This window comes from Myodes glareolus, chromosome 9 (genome assembly GCF_982192425.1).
Source record: "Myodes glareolus chromosome 9, mMyoGla1.1, whole genome shotgun sequence".
In the NCBI taxonomy this organism is placed as follows: Eukaryota; Metazoa; Chordata; class Mammalia; order Rodentia; family Cricetidae; genus Myodes; species Myodes glareolus.
This window is the reverse complement of record NC_142034.1, coordinates 75,906,592-75,924,996: the sequence shown is the minus strand read 5'-3', so window position 1 is coordinate 75,924,996 and position 18,405 is coordinate 75,906,592. Positions and strand designations below refer to the sequence as shown.

At 47.7% G+C, this 18,405-nt stretch overlaps 1 protein-coding gene across 3 annotated transcripts; it reads right to left on the bottom strand.

The window, feature by feature from the left end:
* Window positions 1–2,459: 2,459 nt before the first annotated feature.
* LOC125401611 (immunity-related GTPase family M protein 1-like) lies at window positions 2,460–17,762 on the bottom strand. Of its 3 annotated transcripts, none has more exons than XM_087910693.1 (3): window positions 17,469–17,762; window positions 13,415–13,808; window positions 2,460–4,361 (listed from the first exon to the last, which is right to left on the bottom strand). In XM_087910693.1, exon 3 carries the CDS (start codon window positions 4,338–4,340, stop codon window positions 3,150–3,152), a length of 1,191 nt encoding a protein of 396 aa, XP_087766819.1. In that variant the 5' UTR covers window positions 4,341–4,361; window positions 13,415–13,808; window positions 17,469–17,762; the 3' UTR covers window positions 2,460–3,149. The 3 variants fall into 3 exon arrangements, with proteins under 3 accessions (XP_087766819.1, XP_048291874.2, XP_048291875.2); XM_048435917.3 differs by lacking the exons at window positions 13,415–13,808; window positions 17,469–17,762 and adding exons at window positions 5,946–6,171; window positions 9,256–10,873; XM_048435918.3 differs by lacking the exons at window positions 13,415–13,808; window positions 17,469–17,762 and adding an exon at window positions 9,256–9,503.
* Window positions 17,763–18,405: the final 643 nt, after the last annotated feature.

The following is an 18,405-nucleotide window of genomic DNA, read 5'->3' as shown; positions in this document are numbered from 1 at the left end:
AGGCTGGCCTCGAACTCAGAGATCCACCTGCCTCTGCTTCCCTAGTGTTGGGATTAAAAGTGTGCACCACCACCACCCAGTTTGTAATTTTACTTTTAAAATGTCTATCATCTATCTATCTATCTATCTATCTATCTATCTATCTATCTATCTATCTATCTATCTATCTACCTATCTATCTGTCTATCTGAGACTAGGTCTCTCTACACAGCCCTACCTGTCCTGGAACTCACTATGCAGACCAGGCTGGCCTCAGACATGAGATCTTCCTGTCTCTACCTCCTGAGTGCTAGGATTAAAGGCATATGCCACCATGTTCAGTGTAAGAGTTTTTAAAAACTTATCTGTGCAGATCAGGAATGGAAAGTGCCTTACACAGCACAGTCCATTTATATCTCTACATCTCTTTATGCACAGCTGTGGTGTTGAATGAGCATGGCTCTCACATTCTCATATGTTTGGATACTTGATCCCCACTTGGTGGAACTGTTTGGGAAGAATTAGGAGGCGTGGCCTTGTTGGGGGTGATGTGTCACGGGGACAGACCTTCCCAGTTAGCTCTCTGCCTCCTGCTTGAGGATCAAGACGTATGAGTGCCTTTCTGTTTCTCTCACCCTGCCTTTGCTCTGCCATTATGGACTGCAAGCCTCTGAAACCCTAAGTCCAAGTCAACGCTTTCTTCTCTCAGGTGCTTTGCTCATGAGGTTTTGTCCTAGCCATAGAAGAGTAACTAAAGGGCCAGGCACAGTGGCACATGCTTTAAATCTCCGTACTAGGGAGGATGAGGCATGAGTTTGAGACCAGCCTGGTCTACACATCAGGTTCCAGGACAGCCAAGTCTACATGATGAGACCCTGTCTTGAAAAACAAAACAAGCAAAGAAAGAAAGAAAGAAAGAAAGAAAGAAAGAAAGAAAGAAAGAGTAATTAACAATTTATTTATTTTTTCTTGAAAGTTAAGTACAAATCTGATTGCTCGCTTATGCTTCCTACAGATTTTACAGAGTAGGTCTTCCTGGGGCAATTTTGTTTTAAAATACTGGACTGGACTAAGGCAAACAAAGAGAACTATGTTTCTATAGCAGACAGAACCTGGCGTTTCCCTGGTTTTGAATTAGAACCTTTCGATGACTCCATATCTGGCTAAGAAACAAGACTGAGGACTTCCTCAGCATCCCACTGCCGTCTGACCACCCCTCTTTTCTCTCCAACCCTGATGTCAGCCCTGGCCTCTAACAGAAGGCAAAGCCTGGGTGTTTATTGCTGTTTTCTACAGGAGCCTTTTTGCATGTGACCCTGCAGCTGCCCTGCATTCTTATCCTATCCAGGAGTTGGCCCTCACCAGAGGCAAACCCTACAGGCCACTCTAATTGGCTTTTCACCTCTGAAACTGTGGGAACATTTCAAGGTTTTATTTACATGTTTATTTAAGCTTTTCCAGACAAGGGTTGCTCTGTGTGACAGTCCTGGCTGTCCTGGAACTGACTTGGTAGACCAGGCTGGCCTTGAACTCACTGAGCTCTGCCTGCCTCTGCCTTCTGAGTGCTGGGATTAAGGTTGTGTGCCACCACACCCGGCTTCAAGATTTATTTTCATTTGTGTGTGTGTGTCTGCAAGAGCGCACACCACCTGTGTGTGAATGCCCACAGAAGTCAGCAGGTAGTGTCGGAGCCCCTGGAATTACACGGAGTTGTGAACCACCTGCTGTGGGTGCTGGGAAGAGACCTCAGGTCTGTTCAGCAAGTTTCCTATCCATGGATCCGTCTACCTAGCTCCTAAAATAATGAGTTATAAACCTCATTTCCTTTTGTATCACCCAATCTCAGGTATTTTGTTCTAATACCAGGAAATAGACTAACAGATTGTCCTTGAGAAGATCAGTCTTCACCGCATAGGCTCAAGGGTCAACACCATCTCCTGGCAATCTCCTTGAACCCTCATCACACATTTGAAAGAGATATCCTTAGCAAATTCTCCTCAAATGGTCCAGTGTGAAGTCCACTGATGCTGTTACTCTCTTGCCATGACACTGATTCATGTAAACCAGAGGTTCCCTCTTAAGATATTTATTTTTTGTTCTTTTGAGACAGGGTTTCTCTGTGTAATAGTCCTGGCTGTCCTGGAATTCACTCTGTAGACCAGGCTGGCCTTGAACTCACAGGGACCCGCCTGCCTCTCTGTCCTGTGTTATCTGAGTGCTGGGATTAAACGTGTGCACCATCACCACCACCCAGAAAGAATTGCTTTTAGGAAACTGGCAGAGAATGTGTGAAAGGTAAGCACCTTGCATTAAGAATGCTGTCTGGAATGCTGTCCCCAGCACCAAACAGAATCCAGAAAACAATTGTTACCACATTCTCCACCTGCTTCTAGATTTGAATTAGGTGTTCCTCTGTGCCAGATGAGTGCTTAGCAACAGGGGTATCTAAGGAAAGGAAGGAGAATGAGAATAAAAAGGCATTCATGAAAAGCAACTGATTTTACTGTTTTAGAGGAAAGTTGATTCAGACACACATCACACTGGACGAGTGAAAACAAATTTTCTAAATTCCAAACCTAAGAACCATGGTCGATAATTTTTTTTTTAAACAATTTGTTCCTGTTCCTCAGTGGAACAATGCATTAGAATTGAGACAAAGGAGATGAGTGATTTTTGAACTCCTCTCAAAGGATCTAAAACTCTTATAGAAAATGTTGTTCTATTGATGTGGGAGTCTCCTCTGTGTGCTGTTATTAACATTAATGAATAAAGAAACTGCCTTGGCTTGTTGATAGGACAGAACTTAGGTAGGTGGGGAAGATGGAACTGAATGCTGGGAGGAAGAAAGGCGAAGTCAGGGAGACGCCGTGGATCCACAGCTGGAGGTAGACGTCTTGAATCTTTGCTGGTAAGCCACTGCCACATGGCGATATGCAGATTAACAGAAATGGGTTAAATTAAGATGTAAGAGTTAGCCAATAAGAAGCTAGAGCTAGTGGGCCAAGCAGTAATTTAATTAATACAGTTTCTGTGTGATTATTTCGGTTCTGGGTGGCTGGGACGGATAAGCGATTCCTTGCAACATTCTATCTCTTGATTTCTAGTGGGTCCTAGGTGCTACCCAAGGCAGTCTGGTTCCGTGGGAGAAGGGTGTCAGACCACTCCCTACGTTAGATTTGAGAAGGGCTGATGGAGTCTTTCATGATTTTCTTCAGGATGGTCTTGGTGTCCTGGGCAACTGACAGAAGTACACGTTTGTGTCTCATGCGTCCGAAACAGGGGACACAGCGACGAAAACCCGGGAGATTTTTAAGAATGCGGAAGAATCCATTCACAAACCCACAGGTCATCAGTCTCAGTCTCCAGTCCCCTCTGCGGAGGGTGTGCAGGGTTTGGGACTTCATGTCGGCCTTGTACACTTGGACTACTGTCCCCATACTCTGGGCTACCTGCTGAAGCGATTCATCGTCGACACCAAATTTGAGTCGGTATGTTCTCAGACACTCTCTCACATCTTCATTATCCCTGATGCTAAGAGGGCGCTCCGAACATCCCTCATCTATTCTCTTCCTCAGGGAGGCCGCTCTATCATCAATGGTCTTCTCAAAGGCGCTCGACAGAGTGCTTAAGGGCCCACAGCATCTGATGTTGGAGAGGTCTTTATGCAGTGTGTCTCTAAGCCTTGGGAAGTCATATAGTAAAGGGTCTAGACTGGATACCAGGAATATGGGTGGTTCATTCACTCTCTCCTTCTGGAGTTCCTTCTGAATATTCTCCCGGATAGTCTGCACGAGTGGGGTCTCTGAATGGGCATGTGGCCTGAGGTCCCTGTCCAGCTTGGTCCAGACAATATAGAACCTCTTTCCCATCCCCTGGATGACTTTGGCAAGATTTACGTGGTTCGAACTGAACTGCTCAGAGGCGATGATGATGAATAAATCATACATGCTGAATTCCATCTCTTCCCTATAGCTATCTATGGTTTGGGCTGTGGCCCCCAGGCCAGGCAGGTCCCACAGTATCGCATTGGGGAAGTGGGATGAGGAGTACTTAGCCCGTGTCTGGGTGGTCCTCACCACCCCACTGGGAGCTGAGTCATCTTCCTCATGGCCAATGATTCGGAGTGCATTGATGAAAGAAGACATGCCATTGCCCGAGTTCCCAGTCACGGTGATGTTCACTGGCGTTTGGGACAATGTTTCCACGGTCTGCTTGATCCCATGTACCACGTCCAGCAATTTCCCTTCTTTCAAGGCCCTTTCAACGGTCCTATTGAGTTCATGTAAAGTGCTGTCCCCTGTCTGATACGACGTGGCAAACGGGAAGGACGACTTCAGCGGAGCATAAGGAGTCTCTGCCATGTTGGGGAGTAGTGGCTCAACCTGGAGAAGCAGAAGAGTTGTGGAGTTAGATATTGGGGTGTCGGAATCAGCGGACTTCACATCACAGCCTCGGGGTTTCAGAGCCACCACCAGAGAAGTAGCAAAGACATTTCATTTACAAGCAGAACAGTTCGGGAGACAATTGCACATTCGTAGAGGTGCAATCTCCCGATGGCGCGCAGGAGGATGGGTGGGTAGCTGCTGCGTCAAGGGCAGGACTGGAGAGGTTAGTCAGATCAGCCAGCGGGAACACAGGTCAGTCTAAATAAATGAGGCTGAATAGGCAACAGAAAGTGCTTGGCCCGGCTCTCCTCACTGAGCTGCGTGCTGGCGAGGACCCACAAGCCCTCCGTATAGTTTCATTATTCCTTTCTAAAAAGCACCCTCTGCCTTTTCCTTTTTCAAATGATATTTTTATTGGGGGATCAAATTTTTCTTGTAAATGCTCATGTCCCATCGACTTTAACCGATGAATCAAAACAATTTCTAATAGCCGGCCACTGACATTTTGAGCAGTATTTACGTGTGTACATTTCTGTGCAGGACTGTGGGTAGTGTTGTTATTATTGTAGGTACTCAAGTGAATGTTGAAAGCAGATTTTTCTTGTTGGCTGATGTCTTGCAATGAAATTAAAGCATTAGTGGGACTGACCCAGGACTGAGAAAAGAACCAGTTGGTTCACCAAGTGGATTCTACACAAGCTTACAGCACACAAACTGCTCCTTACTGATAGACTATGCTATCCTCTCTTAAAATTCAACCTTTTCCAGGTGTTGGCACACGCTTTTAATCTCAGCACTAGGGAGGCAGCTGGATCTTTGTGAGTTCAAGGCCAGCCTGGTCTACAGGACAAGTTCCAGAACAGCCAGGACTCTTTCACAGAGAAACCCTGTCTCGAAAAACCGAAGGAGAAAAAAAATTCAACTTTCCTCTTGTGCATGATTATAAATAAAAAAATTCCACCACTCAGGGCTAGTGAGATGGCTCAGTAGCTAAGGGTACTTGGTGCTTAATCTGATGATCTGAGAACAAACCCAGGAACCCTCATGATGGAAAGAGAACTGACTCCCTGAAGTTGTCCTCCAACCACTCCCACATGCATGCCTGAGCATATGTACACACACACACACACACACACACACACACACACACTGTAATAAGTTAAAACAATTCTAAAATCCAAGGCCTTCTTTTTTAGAAACAGAGCCTTTCTGCTGCATTAGGAGCACCCAATGGGACGTCTGGAGACCTGTTTGCTCTTACTGAGGGGGGAGGTTTCCCTCTAAGACCCTGCTATGTATCAGTAGGGCACACTCATGACTATGATATGTCGCACAGTGCAGTTTCTCACCTTCCATAATCTCCTTGGGCTTGGGCACAACCTTCACTTATACCTCTCCTAGGATAGCATCTGAATATAATCCAGCTCTGTTCCCCATAGCCTTGGAACTTAGATTCTTCCTCTACAGAAGGACTCGGGCCAAGTGACCCTTCTGTGTTTGAGGTGCTCAACTCCTTGTAACATGGACACACTCCTGGAACACCAGTTTCTGCCCCGAGCACCAGAAAAGAATGCGACCCACCTCCCAGGGTTTGTGTGATGGGTTCATGACAAGCTCCGGGTGATGCTCTCTGCACACCTCTCGGTCTCTTGGTGAGGCTCTCTGGTTTTATTAGGGTCTCCGAGGAAGCCGGTCCTCGGGTTCTTCCTCCACTCTTCGACTTTAACCACACAGCAAGTAGGTCCTTTGTCTGTGAGTCTGTGTTGGGTCCTTCGAATGCCTTATCTCACTTAATAGTCCTTAAGCCCTGTTAGATAAGTGGTATTCATTATTGTTGATTGTGGGTGAAGAATCAGAGAATTATGAAGAAATTGTCTTTTTTTGAGACAGGGTCTTGTTTTGTAGACAGGCTGACCTCAAATTTATGATCCTCCTGTCTCAGTCTCTCTAGTGTTGAGATTACAGGAGAATATCACCAAGTCTAAGAATCAGTCTTGAATTACACACAGTGTGTAAGGAATTCACAGGTTGACCCTGGCAAGTGACTCCTGGCATAGTGAGGACAATCCTACCTAAGAGGATTTGATGCATGCTGAGGGGTTTCCCTTGGGAACCCTGGTCTACTCACTGCCACCAATTGTCATTTACACCTTATATGGGCACACATTTTATAATTTCGGAAACCAATGTGTCTGTCCTCTTTGAGGTTTACCCTAAAACTGAATTGCAGTGGTAAAGGAAACTCCCCCAATGTCTCCAACGACTCAGAGCTTGCTTGGGGGGCTTACACTCAGCGAGAGACCAAGAGGCTTCATCAAATGATGCTAGAGGTGCCCAGAGTGCAGTGGGAGGGAGGATATGGGAAAGGTCGCTGGCACATATCCCTGCACAGAGGCTGCAAGCCCTTCAAACCAGTGACAACGGAGACTACCCAGAGTCTTGCTGCAGCGGACTCCTTCTCCAGCAGAGTGCTCCTGCAGCAGTGCCGGTGCCAGACCTGAGGTGATGTGGCTCAGCCAGGGTACTGCCTCCTGCTTCAGAGTGTCAAGGTGTCCAGAGCTGGGTATAGAGGCACCATGATGGGCTGGTATACTCTGAGGCAACGTTGGCTAGAAGCTAGGGGAATGAAGCCTGACAAAATCCAGGAGCAGAGAACATTCTGCAGTGGTGTGTGAAGACGGGGGAACAGAGGACAGCTGGGCGACGTTTAGTAACGTCCTGTCCTCAAGGCAACTCTTCCCTCCTTGGCTGTTGCTGGCCAAGGTCAGGTTCTGCGTCTGCTTTGCTTTGCTGTGAGTTTTACTCTCCAGGGCAGAAGATGAGCGCAGACCACGCTCTTCTCAGGGCTGTTTACGTGACTGGCTGGAGATGGGGGCTTCCCACACCTGCACACCCTGTACCGGACCCTGTGGGAGATGGCGCAGGTCACGGCTGCACACAGGATCCGGTAACTCTCAAGAGGGTTGGAACCTGCCTCAGTCCATGTATTGTAAGCAGACTTGGAAAGGCATGGGTAACTGTGTAAAGCTACAAGTTTCTTTGGGGAACCACTTGGGAGAGTGCTGTCGCGGGTAGCTGTGGGGTACCATAGGTCAGAACACTGACCCAGTATTGGCAAAGAGCCCATTGAATTCTTTTTGGGATTCATGTGTCCTCCCGCTTCCTTTTTTTGGAGGCTCTTTCCTAGCTTATACCCCTAGTTCACCTCCTCTGTGCAAGGTTGAAGATGCCCACAGAAGAGTGTAGATCCCTGTGACTTCCGGAGGGAGCTCAACAACTAGCTCCAACCAGAGAGGGGAGCTGGGCCTGGGAAGGAGAGGCAGACCCTGTGAGCAGTGCCTTTGGGGTCTCCCGCAGACACAGAACTAAGAGCATGCTCACACACTTGTACACAGCTGCATGCTCACACACTTGTACACAGCTGCATGCTCACACTTGTACACAGGTGCATGCTCACACACTTGTACACAGCTGCATGCTCACACGCTTGTACACAGATGCATGCTCACACGCTTGTACACAGCTGCATGCTCACACGCTTGTACACAGATGCATGCTCACACGCTTGTACACAGCTGCATGCTCACACACTTGTACACGGCTGCATGCTCACACACTTGTACACGGCTGCATGCTCACACACTTGTACACAGACGCATGCTCTTAAAGGTGGTAGGTACCACACGGTTCACCCCGGCACTGCTTCCTTCCGCCTTAGTTCATTGAACTGAGTTTTACTATTTTCTACTCCAATTAATTAACTTGAAAACATGCTTATTATAGTGCACTCCATAAATTTTGTGGCTTACCTGATGCAAAATGAAGCCCATCTACAAGTGGATTTTTTTTTTCTGTGTAGGACTCTGTGTAGTTTGTGTATCATAGCTGTTATAAATCTCCATCAGAGAGACTCATGGAGATGTGGAGACCAGAACACACTAGTAACAAAGTTAAATCAAGGATTTTGGTGAACTGATAGTCCTGTGTGTGCTGAAATCCTCATCTATTCCTTATTCAATCACCATTAGGGAAGACTGAGAGAAAAGTCAAGAAGTTTCTTTATCTCTGAGAGTGTGATAAGCTTCCTCAAGGTGAATGGGGACAGTACTGAGCCCGGTACGCTCTGGGAAGATGGTGTTTGAAAAGTCAGTTAATTTATAGGTGGACGAATTGGTGCCTTAAACAGAGCCACTACAATGCGTATAAACATTTGGATGGAGTCAGGCAAAGAGGTCGCTAAGCTACCTTATCTTCAAAACCCACCCTAAGGTCCAGAAAAGGAGCAAATCCTTCTTTTCATATTTTTCAGGTATCTTAGACATTGCCTGTGGTCCATTCTGATCGTGGGAATTTATTCTTGTGGAGAGGCGAAGAGTACCATCTTAGACTCTAAGAGAATATGGGTTGGCACACTCAGCCCTCCTTCTTCAAATTTAGTCACCATTAGAAGACCCACAGGCCAAGAATATGCAGGTGAGCTAGATAGACCTTTGCCTCCATGCTGGTTTGATCAGCAAAGATATGCTGAAGACAGTCAGAGAGAGGCCCTGCTGTGCAGAGAGGAAATAGGCCAGACCTCAAGGTCCTGTGACCTGGTGTCAAAGCTTTGCTTCTCTCTCTCTCTCTCTGTCTCTCTCTTTCCAAGTGCTTTCTTTTTTATTTTTTATTTAAATGCAAAATTTTTGTTTTTTATTTTTCCTACCACCACAGTAACCCCTCCCTCCCCTCTTCCCACTGCCCCCTCCCCTCTCAAACTCCCATCTACTCCTGTGAGAGGGTAAAGCCTCCCATGGGAGTCAACAACACAGTCACAGTTCTCTTTGTCATAGCATAAGGATGGAAGTTGCAGGAGATTGGGGCGACCAAGCTATACTTAGAGGCTTTTACTTACAGGCTCCAGAGGAGGGAGTATGTGGGATCCAGATGTTCGAGCCTCCCTGGAGTGCTACTCCTTCTTAGAAAACGTTTGTCCTCCTGCAGAGGTTCTCTATGGAGAGATCGGGACCTGAAATCCAGACCCGGGATATTCGAGATGCAGAGGTCTGGAGTCCTTCCGAGAGACCAGCTAGGAAGAGCAGGAGCTGGCTGACTGCGCGGATCGCCTTTGCAGACCTCCTTTTTGTCCTGCACTCGCTAGATCTGAGTGTTGATGCCAAGACAGGACAGGGAGGGGATTCCGGTGAGAGTAGGTTTCAGTTTCAGATTCCTGGAAACAGCTGGTTTAAAGGAGAAGGCTGGGCAGGCTACATAGTAGTTTTCAGAGAGGGGGCTGTGCTTATCTGAGTTCAACAAATGTGGGAATGGGAATGGGGATGGGACAGGGGGATGGCTTGCCAAATCTGCTTAGGGACCTTAACAGTCAGCCCAGGGTCAGAGTATCCTGTGCCTGGACCTGCTACTTCTTTACATAGACACTAACTGGGCAATGTTAACCTTCAGACTCAGAAACACTGACCCCTCAGGTGCTTGGAGACACGGGCAGCAACCTTGTTCTGTGTGATTGTTTTCACTGTTTGCTGGCTCACTCAATTATCCCCAGGGAGTGGGGAATCAGGTTCTGGTCCTTGCAGTGTTTGAGTGAGAAGAGGGTCTGAGCTGGAAGGGCCCAGATTTCATTTTCCTACAACCCAAGAGTTAGTTTATTAGAATTGCACACCTGAGCAAAAGCAGACATTGGAGACTTTGACCCCAGCCTAGAAACATGACCCTCATGTGCTATTGTCTTGAAGAAAACCAGACGTGTTTTCTGGCAACGGGTAACAGGCCCAGTGACAAAGGGAGGAGGCGAGAGGAGCCATGCTGCTTTCAGAGGGTCAGGGCAGCTCTGTCATCTCCTTTGCCGCTTTTCTGTACCCACTGGCGAGTTCTCACCACACAGCTGAGTAAAGAGGAGCAGGGGTGTGTATGCAAACAGAACTGAGCCTGCTTCATACTCACTGTGGAGGGAGACAGGCTGGGTGGGGAGGAATGAGAAGGCTCACACAGGCCCTTTCCAGCGCCCTGAACACAACTTCTGCCTACTTGCAGGCTCCCTGTTGCCCAGAGGTTTGCGCAATGTAACCCCGCAGTCACAAAGAGCCCTCTCTGTCACCCCTTCAGGTGACCAGTCATGCGATCCTCTATTGGCAATTGTAGCTTTCACTTTCTCCTTCCCGGAAAAGACTGAGTTGCTCAGAAGAGTTATAAGTGTGGGTGCCGTTCACATTCCTGCTGCTGTTTAATGAACTGGAGGTTTCGAGTGAAAGCCAGAAGCTGTCCCTCCTGTTTGCTTCTCTCTAAGTCCTACGCCTCTAGGCAGAGCCCGGGGAGAAACCACGCAAGTCTCTGGCTGATTTCCACCTCTGTCTTTAGAGACTGGTGGGGGCTGTCGGTCTGTCCTGCTTTCTTTATGTGAGTTCACAAGAACAAATAGGAGCAGGTCTCAGGGTGGCACAGGAAGATCAGGAAGGGAGCGTCTGGAACCTTCTCTATAAATGAGCCAGAGCTCCAGCCCAGGCAGTGTTTCCCTGGACCCCAGAGTCAATCCTCTCATGCTCTTGCTCTTGGGGGGGGGAACTGAGGCTAGGCACAGCAGGGTTCGTTGCGATTGGGCATCAAGGAAAGGTTCCTCAAAGTAGGATGCTGTAATGGCTGGATGCAGTGTGTGGACACAGGGTAATCAGAGCACAGGCGGCCTGTCCTTGAAAATGCCATTTGCCGAGGACCTTTGGGTGGGCCGGTCTGGAGTTAGACCTCCCTGACAAGGCAAGGCTGAGGGTTAACGTCAGGTGGGCACCTGGTTAGAAGCTGTGTGTGAACTGGGCCGTGGGGACACATGCAGAATCTAATCAGTTGAGAGACAGAGGTAAGGAGATAAGGAGAGTTTGAGTTGCAGACGAACTTGTGTTATAGTAGCGAGTTCCAGGGCAGCCTCAGCTTCATAGAGAGACTTTCCAAAGAATTTAGAAAAAAATCACATAAACAAACAAACAAAAAAAGGAAGGTGTCTATTTCGGTCACCTTGCTGTGCAAGGAATGTGGAAGTTCAATGACCTCAAGCTCCAAGTCTGTCACCATCTTCTTTACTTTGTGTGTGTGTGTCCTTCTGAGTGAAAGATTTATTAGGAGAATTCTTAGAATGGTGGAGAGACAGCGTAGTGGAGGCTATAGGAGAGCTCAGACCCACAAGGCAGAGCAGAGGGCTCCTTTGAAGAGGTTCAGGAGAAGAAGGAGGCTCCATGCCACACGATGTTTGAGCAGTCCATAGTGCATGCCCTTGTCGGGCTCTCCGATTCCTGGAAAGTTCAGTGTAAGGGGTGCCTTATGTTTTGGGGAAGGAATGAGTGACTTTGAATATGTGTAGGAAGTGGAGGAAGGACCTCATTTAGCTACTGGGTACCCCTCATATGGGATATGCTGCCGATAGTCCCTGATACCTTGGAGTCTGGTGGACTGGGCTTCCCTGTACACAGTATGAGGGTGGAGTGAGACAGATAGGTCTGACCTGAGAAGGTCTGGTTTGGATTCTAAGTGGTGTGTGTGTGTGTGTGTGTGTGTGTGTGTGTGTCTGTCTGTCTGTCTGTCTGTCTGTCTGGGAGGGGCTGAGGCAGCATTTCTCTGTGTAACTCTGAATGTCCTGGAACTTACTCTGTAGATCAGGTTGGCCTCAAACTCAGTGATCTGCCTACCTCTGCCTCTTCAAGTGCTGGGATTCAAAGCATGTACCACCATCTCCCAGCAAGATTTCTTTTTAACGATGAATTTGTTTTATGCATATGAATGTTTTGATGGTATGTGCATGCACACTGTGTGAGCCTGGTGCCTGCAGAGGCCAGAAGAGAGTGCCCGATTCCCTGGAACTGGAATTAAGGATAGTTGTGAACCACCATATGGGTGCTGGAAACTAAACCTGGGGTCTTTTGCGAGAATAGAAAAGTGCCCTTTTTGACAAATGTTTTGAGATAGAATCTCACTGTGGTCCTCCTTGGCCTGGAACTCTCAGTGTAGGCCAGGCTGGCCTTGAACCCACGAAGCTCCACCTGTATCTGCCTCCTGAGTGCTGGAACTAAAGGCATGAGCTACCATGACCAACACAGACCCTTAACATCTGAGTTATTCAAGATCCAGCTTCAATAGGCTTTCACTCTGATTAATCATTAATCCACTATAGACAGAAAGGGAAGGTCAAGGGCTATAAAATACACAGCACAAATGTTTCTCTGTTTATCTGACACTCAAGTGGCTGTGGGGACTGCCTCCCTCTGGTGCTTTTCCCCTTCCGTTCAACAGTGACATCCTGGTACTGTTCCTTCATTCCCACACCAGGTTACACCTCACAGAAAGATTCATGCTGACTCACCCTGGATGAGCAGGGTTTTGTACATAGCTGGGTGACCTGTCAATCACAATCTCACACGTATCACACACGGAGGCATGCCCATGTACAGACAGACATGCACAAGTCCATATGCACACGAACACACACACACACACACACACACACACACACACACACACACACACACACACACTCATGCCCAAACAACTTGCAACCACAGAGCCTTGTACCCACTATTGTTACAGGCTAATTAGTTCTCCTCCGATTTGCATTGTGACTAAAGAAAGGGCCCTAGTATTCCTATCAGGGGTAGTATAGGTGCCTTAGCTCCAAGATCAGCAAATTTAGTTTCTCATGGGCCTTGTTATTATTATTACTGCTATTATTTTATCATTATTAGTTTGGTTTTTAGAGACAGGGTTTCTCTGTGTAGCTCCAGCTGTCCTGGAACTTACTTTATAGACCAGGCTGGCTTCCAACTCAGAGATCCACCTACATCTGCCTCCCGAGTGCTAGGATTAAAGATTTGCACCACCACAGCCTGGCGGTCCAACTCCCTCACCGAAGGCTTGTCTACTGCAGCATGGAGGGGGCTCTGAGAGCAAGGGCTTTCCTGGTCTCCCGCTCTCACTGAGCTGAGGACCCTTGCTATTCTTCCTCCCCCTCCCTCCCACAAGGTGCCCAGGGAGGTAATCCATCCATCACACGCTGTCCTGATTAGCGCTCCAGTTACCGTGAAGTCGCCCCTCCGTTCTTCAGCATACAGAACTGCACTTTGACTCCCACATGGAAAGCAAGGTGTTTATAGTTGGGGGTCAGAAAGGAGGTTACCCCGTCTGCAGCTGCCTCTCCTGGTTGTGGCCTCTTACTGGATACTGGACTCAGAGGGCTCAGGAAGGGTGTGCTGAAGAAGCTGTGAAGTGTCTGAGCGCCCTGACCACACTTTGGAGGAGGCGGTTTCTCTCAGCACTTCCTGGTGTGATTCAGGTGAGATGAAGCAGTTTTTCTCTAGTCTTCTTTTCAAATCCTCGTTTATTTGCTTTGCCCTCTCAGCTTTTATCATTCACGTCACGTCGTCTGTCTTCGCAGATCATTTTGAATTTCCAAAGTAATTGCCTTTGCATTCTCTGAAGGGACAGGAAGTGGGATTATTTCCCCGTGTAATATTTTGGTTTCCTCATAATGAACTCATTTTGCCCTGGCTCACATATTTCACATAAAACATTTCTCTCTTAGGGCTAACCAGTCTTCTCTGAGGACGAGACTCCTGACGGATCATCCAGCCTCAAATGATCAGCTCTGAACACTTATACGTACAGGCAACACTAAATGGACTCGGCATTTTTGTTTGTGTGTTTGTGTTTGGGCGTGTGTGTGTATGTGTGTGTGTGTGTGTGTGTGTGTGTGTGTGTGTTTGGGTGTGGTGTATGCATGTATGTGTGTAGCAATAAATAAAGAAAAAGAGGCCATGAATTTTAGAAGAAGTGGAGGAGTTGGGGGAAAGGGAGTTATGAAAGTGATGTAAGCAGAATATTCATTTATGGAAGTCTCAAAAAATGTTAAATTAAAAAAGGAGAAGCACACAAGAAAAGTCGTCTTTCCCTAAGCAGCCTCTAGGTGTCACTGCGGTCCCGTTTTCGTTCCCTCTGGCAGCATGGATTACTGACCTGAGAGCTAAGGATGATGATAAGGGGTGATGGTCAGGAGGCCACAGACTCAGTCATATGACTTTTCTGGAGAGATGTGAACGATCATCTTTTCCCCCCAGATAGAGCAAAGCCATTTCCTCCAAGCCCGTCTTAGCCAACCAGCAAATATTTTGGGGGTGGTTTGCAGAAACCTGGGCGACTGAGGGCAGAGGCCTTACTGGGAAGCCCACTCACTAGGGCCTGCATCCTTGGAAGCCCCTGTGCCGGGTGTAGGCAGCTCTACTGTAGAAAGTGTCCTCTCTGCAGCAAGTGTTTGCTGCTTGTATCACCTTGGAGGAGGGACCAATATATATGCTGCTCTTGAGCATCTATTTTTGCTTCGTTTTGTTTTTGTTTTTGAGATAGGGTTTCTCTGTGTAACCTGATTGTCCTGGAACTTGCTTTGTAGACCAGGCTGTCCCAGAATTCACAGAGGTCCGCCTGCCTCTGCCTCCCATGCGCTGGGATTCAAGGCTTGTGCCACAACCACCAGGCCAAATTTCTGGTTTTATTCCGCATTTGTCCAGTAGGGGGAAGAGTGAGCTAACACCAATCTGTTGATTTATTCCAGAAGGACTTGATCTACTTCCTCATGATTGACAATGTCCGTGGCGCACAGGGCATGCATGGGAAACTGGAAAAAAGGGAATTTGAAAAGTTCCCACTGCATTCACGTAATGTACAGAGGGACGAGTCTGTGCCTGACTGTGGAGTTGGCTTCTCAATGCAGATAAAATACTTGAGCTGAGTCAAACTGGAAGGGTGCACAGACAGCGCCATCTTTCAACCCTAGGTTGAGATTTGTCTTCCATGAGAGGTGAGGTGAGGGACTCATGTTGGTGAGGGGCTCATGTGGGTGAGGGGCTCATGAGTTCTTTTCTTTTTTTTCCAGGGTCTACAATGAATGTGTCTTTATTAAAGGATATTCTAAAAGAATAATTGGTCTTCACCGGAAGGAAAACAGTTTGAAGGGAGGTTCAGAGTTAACAGAATAGTGGACGGTTCTCCTGGTGACTGTGTTGTAATATCTGTTTCATATCAAATTACCCACCAAACCGCAGCCTCAAATAACGGACCTTTGATATATTGCGTATTTTCTGAGGGTTAGTAATCAGAGAGAAGCTTAGCTGGGCAGGTCTGGCTCAGGCCATTTGAAGAGGCTGCAGCCAGGCTCCCCATCCAGGTAGAGGCCATGGGAGGCCAGGCCCCCTGCTTCCAAGCCTACTTGGTAGTTTATAGCAGGCCAAATCCTAGTTGGCTTTGAGACCAAGAACCTTATTTCTTTGTCACCTGGGCCTCTCTGCAGGGGTGCCCAAGTGCCCTTAATAGGTCCAACACAAGGTTCTGGATGGCTGTCATACCTGTTGCTGAGTGTGATCAAAGTGTGATCAAATAGTACAAATCCTGATATCTATTTCATAGGATTTTTTTTTAAACTAGCAACTCTTATACAGAAATGGAATATACATCAAGAAATCACTATATGGGGGCTGGTGAGGTGGTGCTCAGAAGTTAAGAGCACTGACTGTTCTTCGAGAGGTTTTGAGTTCAACTCCCGGCTCATGAGTTTTTATGGTTACAGGGTAACCAAGGTATTGTCTATGGGTGGTTCTGACAGTGGGGTTTAACCCTCTGAAGAAAATGAGGAAGTTACAGTTGAGATTCCCTTAGACCTGTGGAACATATTATACTCTGTTCCCCCCAAACTTGAACCCTATTAGAAGACCCAGGAAGTGAGCATAGGCAGATAGAAGGGATATTTACCTCCTCACTGCTGTGTTGGATGAGCTTAAGCAGGTAAAAGAATACACTAGTTGGTACAGAAGACCATCACAAGACGGAGAGCTGGCAAAGAGGCTAAGGCACTGGTTTCTCTTGCCCAGCACCCAGGTTCAATTCCCAGCACCCACATGGCGCCTCACAGCCTACTTTGATTCCCATCCCTCTGTGGGCACAAGGCTTGCACATGGCGCACATACACACATGCAGGCAAAGCACTCATACACACATAACGGCTACATAAATCTTTAAAAAGAAGAGCACCAGAGGGGCCCTGTTGTGACCTCCTGAGTGGAATAAACCAGACCTCCAACTCTCCTGTCCTGGTTGAATTTCATGTCACCCCACGAACAGGGTTGTAATGGTGAATCTTTTTTTTTTTAAGTAATTTTATTAAATTATAAAAGTTTCCATTTACACCCCTCTTCCCAACACCCTCCCACTCCCCCCCACCTCTCCTCCTCCCTCTTTGTCCCTAAGGGCAGTCAGGGTTTCCTGCCCTGTGGGAAGTTCAAGTTCCTCCCCCCTCCCTCCAGGTCCAGGAAGGTGAGTATCCAAACAGACTGGATCCCAAAAATCCAGTATATGCAGAGGAAACTAGTCCCAGTGTCATTGTCAATGGCTTCTCAGAAAGACTCCGGGCCAGCCACATTCAGAGAATCCGGCCACATTCAGAGAATCTGGTTGGATCAATGTAATGGTGAATCTTTGCTGTCATTTCATTGACTTTAAAATTACGTAGAGAGCAAACTTCTGGTTGTATCTGTGGTTCGATTTCTAGGGAGGTTTAGTGGCAGTAGCAAGACCCACTCTGACTGTGGGTGGCACCATTTCCTGGACTGAGGCCAGGGACAGAATGAATCACCACCATCGGCATTTGTTGCTCTCTGTTTCCTGACTGCAGACGTGATGTGACCAACTGTCGCACACTCCTGCTTTCCCACCTTGGTGCCACCCTGGGCTGTGTGCTGGTTTGGATGAGAATGGCTCCCACAGGCTCCTAGGCTGGAAGACTTTGAATACAGTTGGTGGGATGCTTGAGAAGGATTAGAAGGTGTAGCCTTGTTGGAAAGTCATGTGGCTCTGAGGTTTCAAAAGTCTATAGTATCTGCATTTACGTCTCCCTGCCGGCTTCTAGGGGATATAAGCCCCCAATCAAACGCTTTCTTTTTCAAGTGGTCATGGTGTTTTATCAGAGCAGTAGAAAACTCACTAAGACAGATGGTAGCTCCTTATAAACCACAAACAAAAACAAACTCTTATTTTTAAGTTGTCTTTGTCACAGAAACGGATAAGAAAACAACAGAAACTTCTGCTTACCTTCTACTTATGTGACTGTGGCCAGATGCTGCTTTCCTCCAGAAGGGTCACCCCCCCCCCCCCAAGGAAGTAGCTTGAGCTCACACAGGGTCCGCTCCTCACACAATTATGCAGACTGAGGATGCTCAGCAAAGGAAGTGGTGAAGTGTGAAGTTCTGAGGTCCTCCTGACACCCAGAGCCCGAGGCGGAGGAGGAGTTGAGAGTGCTCTGATCTCTGATCGTCCTGGATTTTCTTCCAGATCCCGTTCACCACAAGCCCCTGTTTTCTGTTCTGCAACTTCTTTGTCCCTGAACTCTTATGGGGTGAGGCCTGCGGTGAGGGCTGGTTTGGTTCCTATTTTTGGACCCTGCATATTCAGCCAGTTTCTTAACCTTCTCAGAGGGGCGGAGCCTAACTCCAGGCTTTGCATATTCTGCCCAGAGATGATCACACTTCAGTCAATGGGGCAGGCTTTTTCTGGGTCTGACTGTGTAGAACCCATCTTCCCGGGACAATATTAATCCCGGAGTTGCCCCTCGGATGATTGCACACCTCACCCAGCCTGCTCCCTGACAAGCTTCCTTTCTTCTCATCTGCTTCCTCCACCATCTCTACAGGAGAGATGATTTCATCCAGAAAGAGGAGAAGAGGTCTCCAGTCAGTATGCAGGAGGCTGAGAGGAAAGGGGCGCTGAGCTGGGGTAGGAGGAGGAGCTCAGTTTCCTAAGAGCTCAGAAATGTTCGGTGAATGGTTGACTTCTGGATGGAGCCGGGGACTGGGTTCACCATGTCAAAGTAGCACTAACTTTGACATTTCCAAGATGGAAGTGAGATGGGCTGGGGAATTCTAGGAAAAGCAGGTGCAGGGCACAAGGAGCCACGTTTCCTTCAGGAGGCCAGGGCAGCTCTGTTATCGCCTCTGCGGTTTGGTAATTACTGGAAGTTCTCTCTGCAAAT

Excerpts from the sequence above, each read along its gene's own strand:
- LOC125401611 (XM_048435917.3), bottom strand. The coding sequence starts at position 5,972 with ATGAACCCATCACACAAACCCTGGGAG. Across the intron at positions 4,362-5,945 it reads CATCACACAAACCCTGGGAG|GTTGAGCCACTACTCCCCAA; the intron begins GTGGGTCGCATT and ends CTGCTTCTCCAG.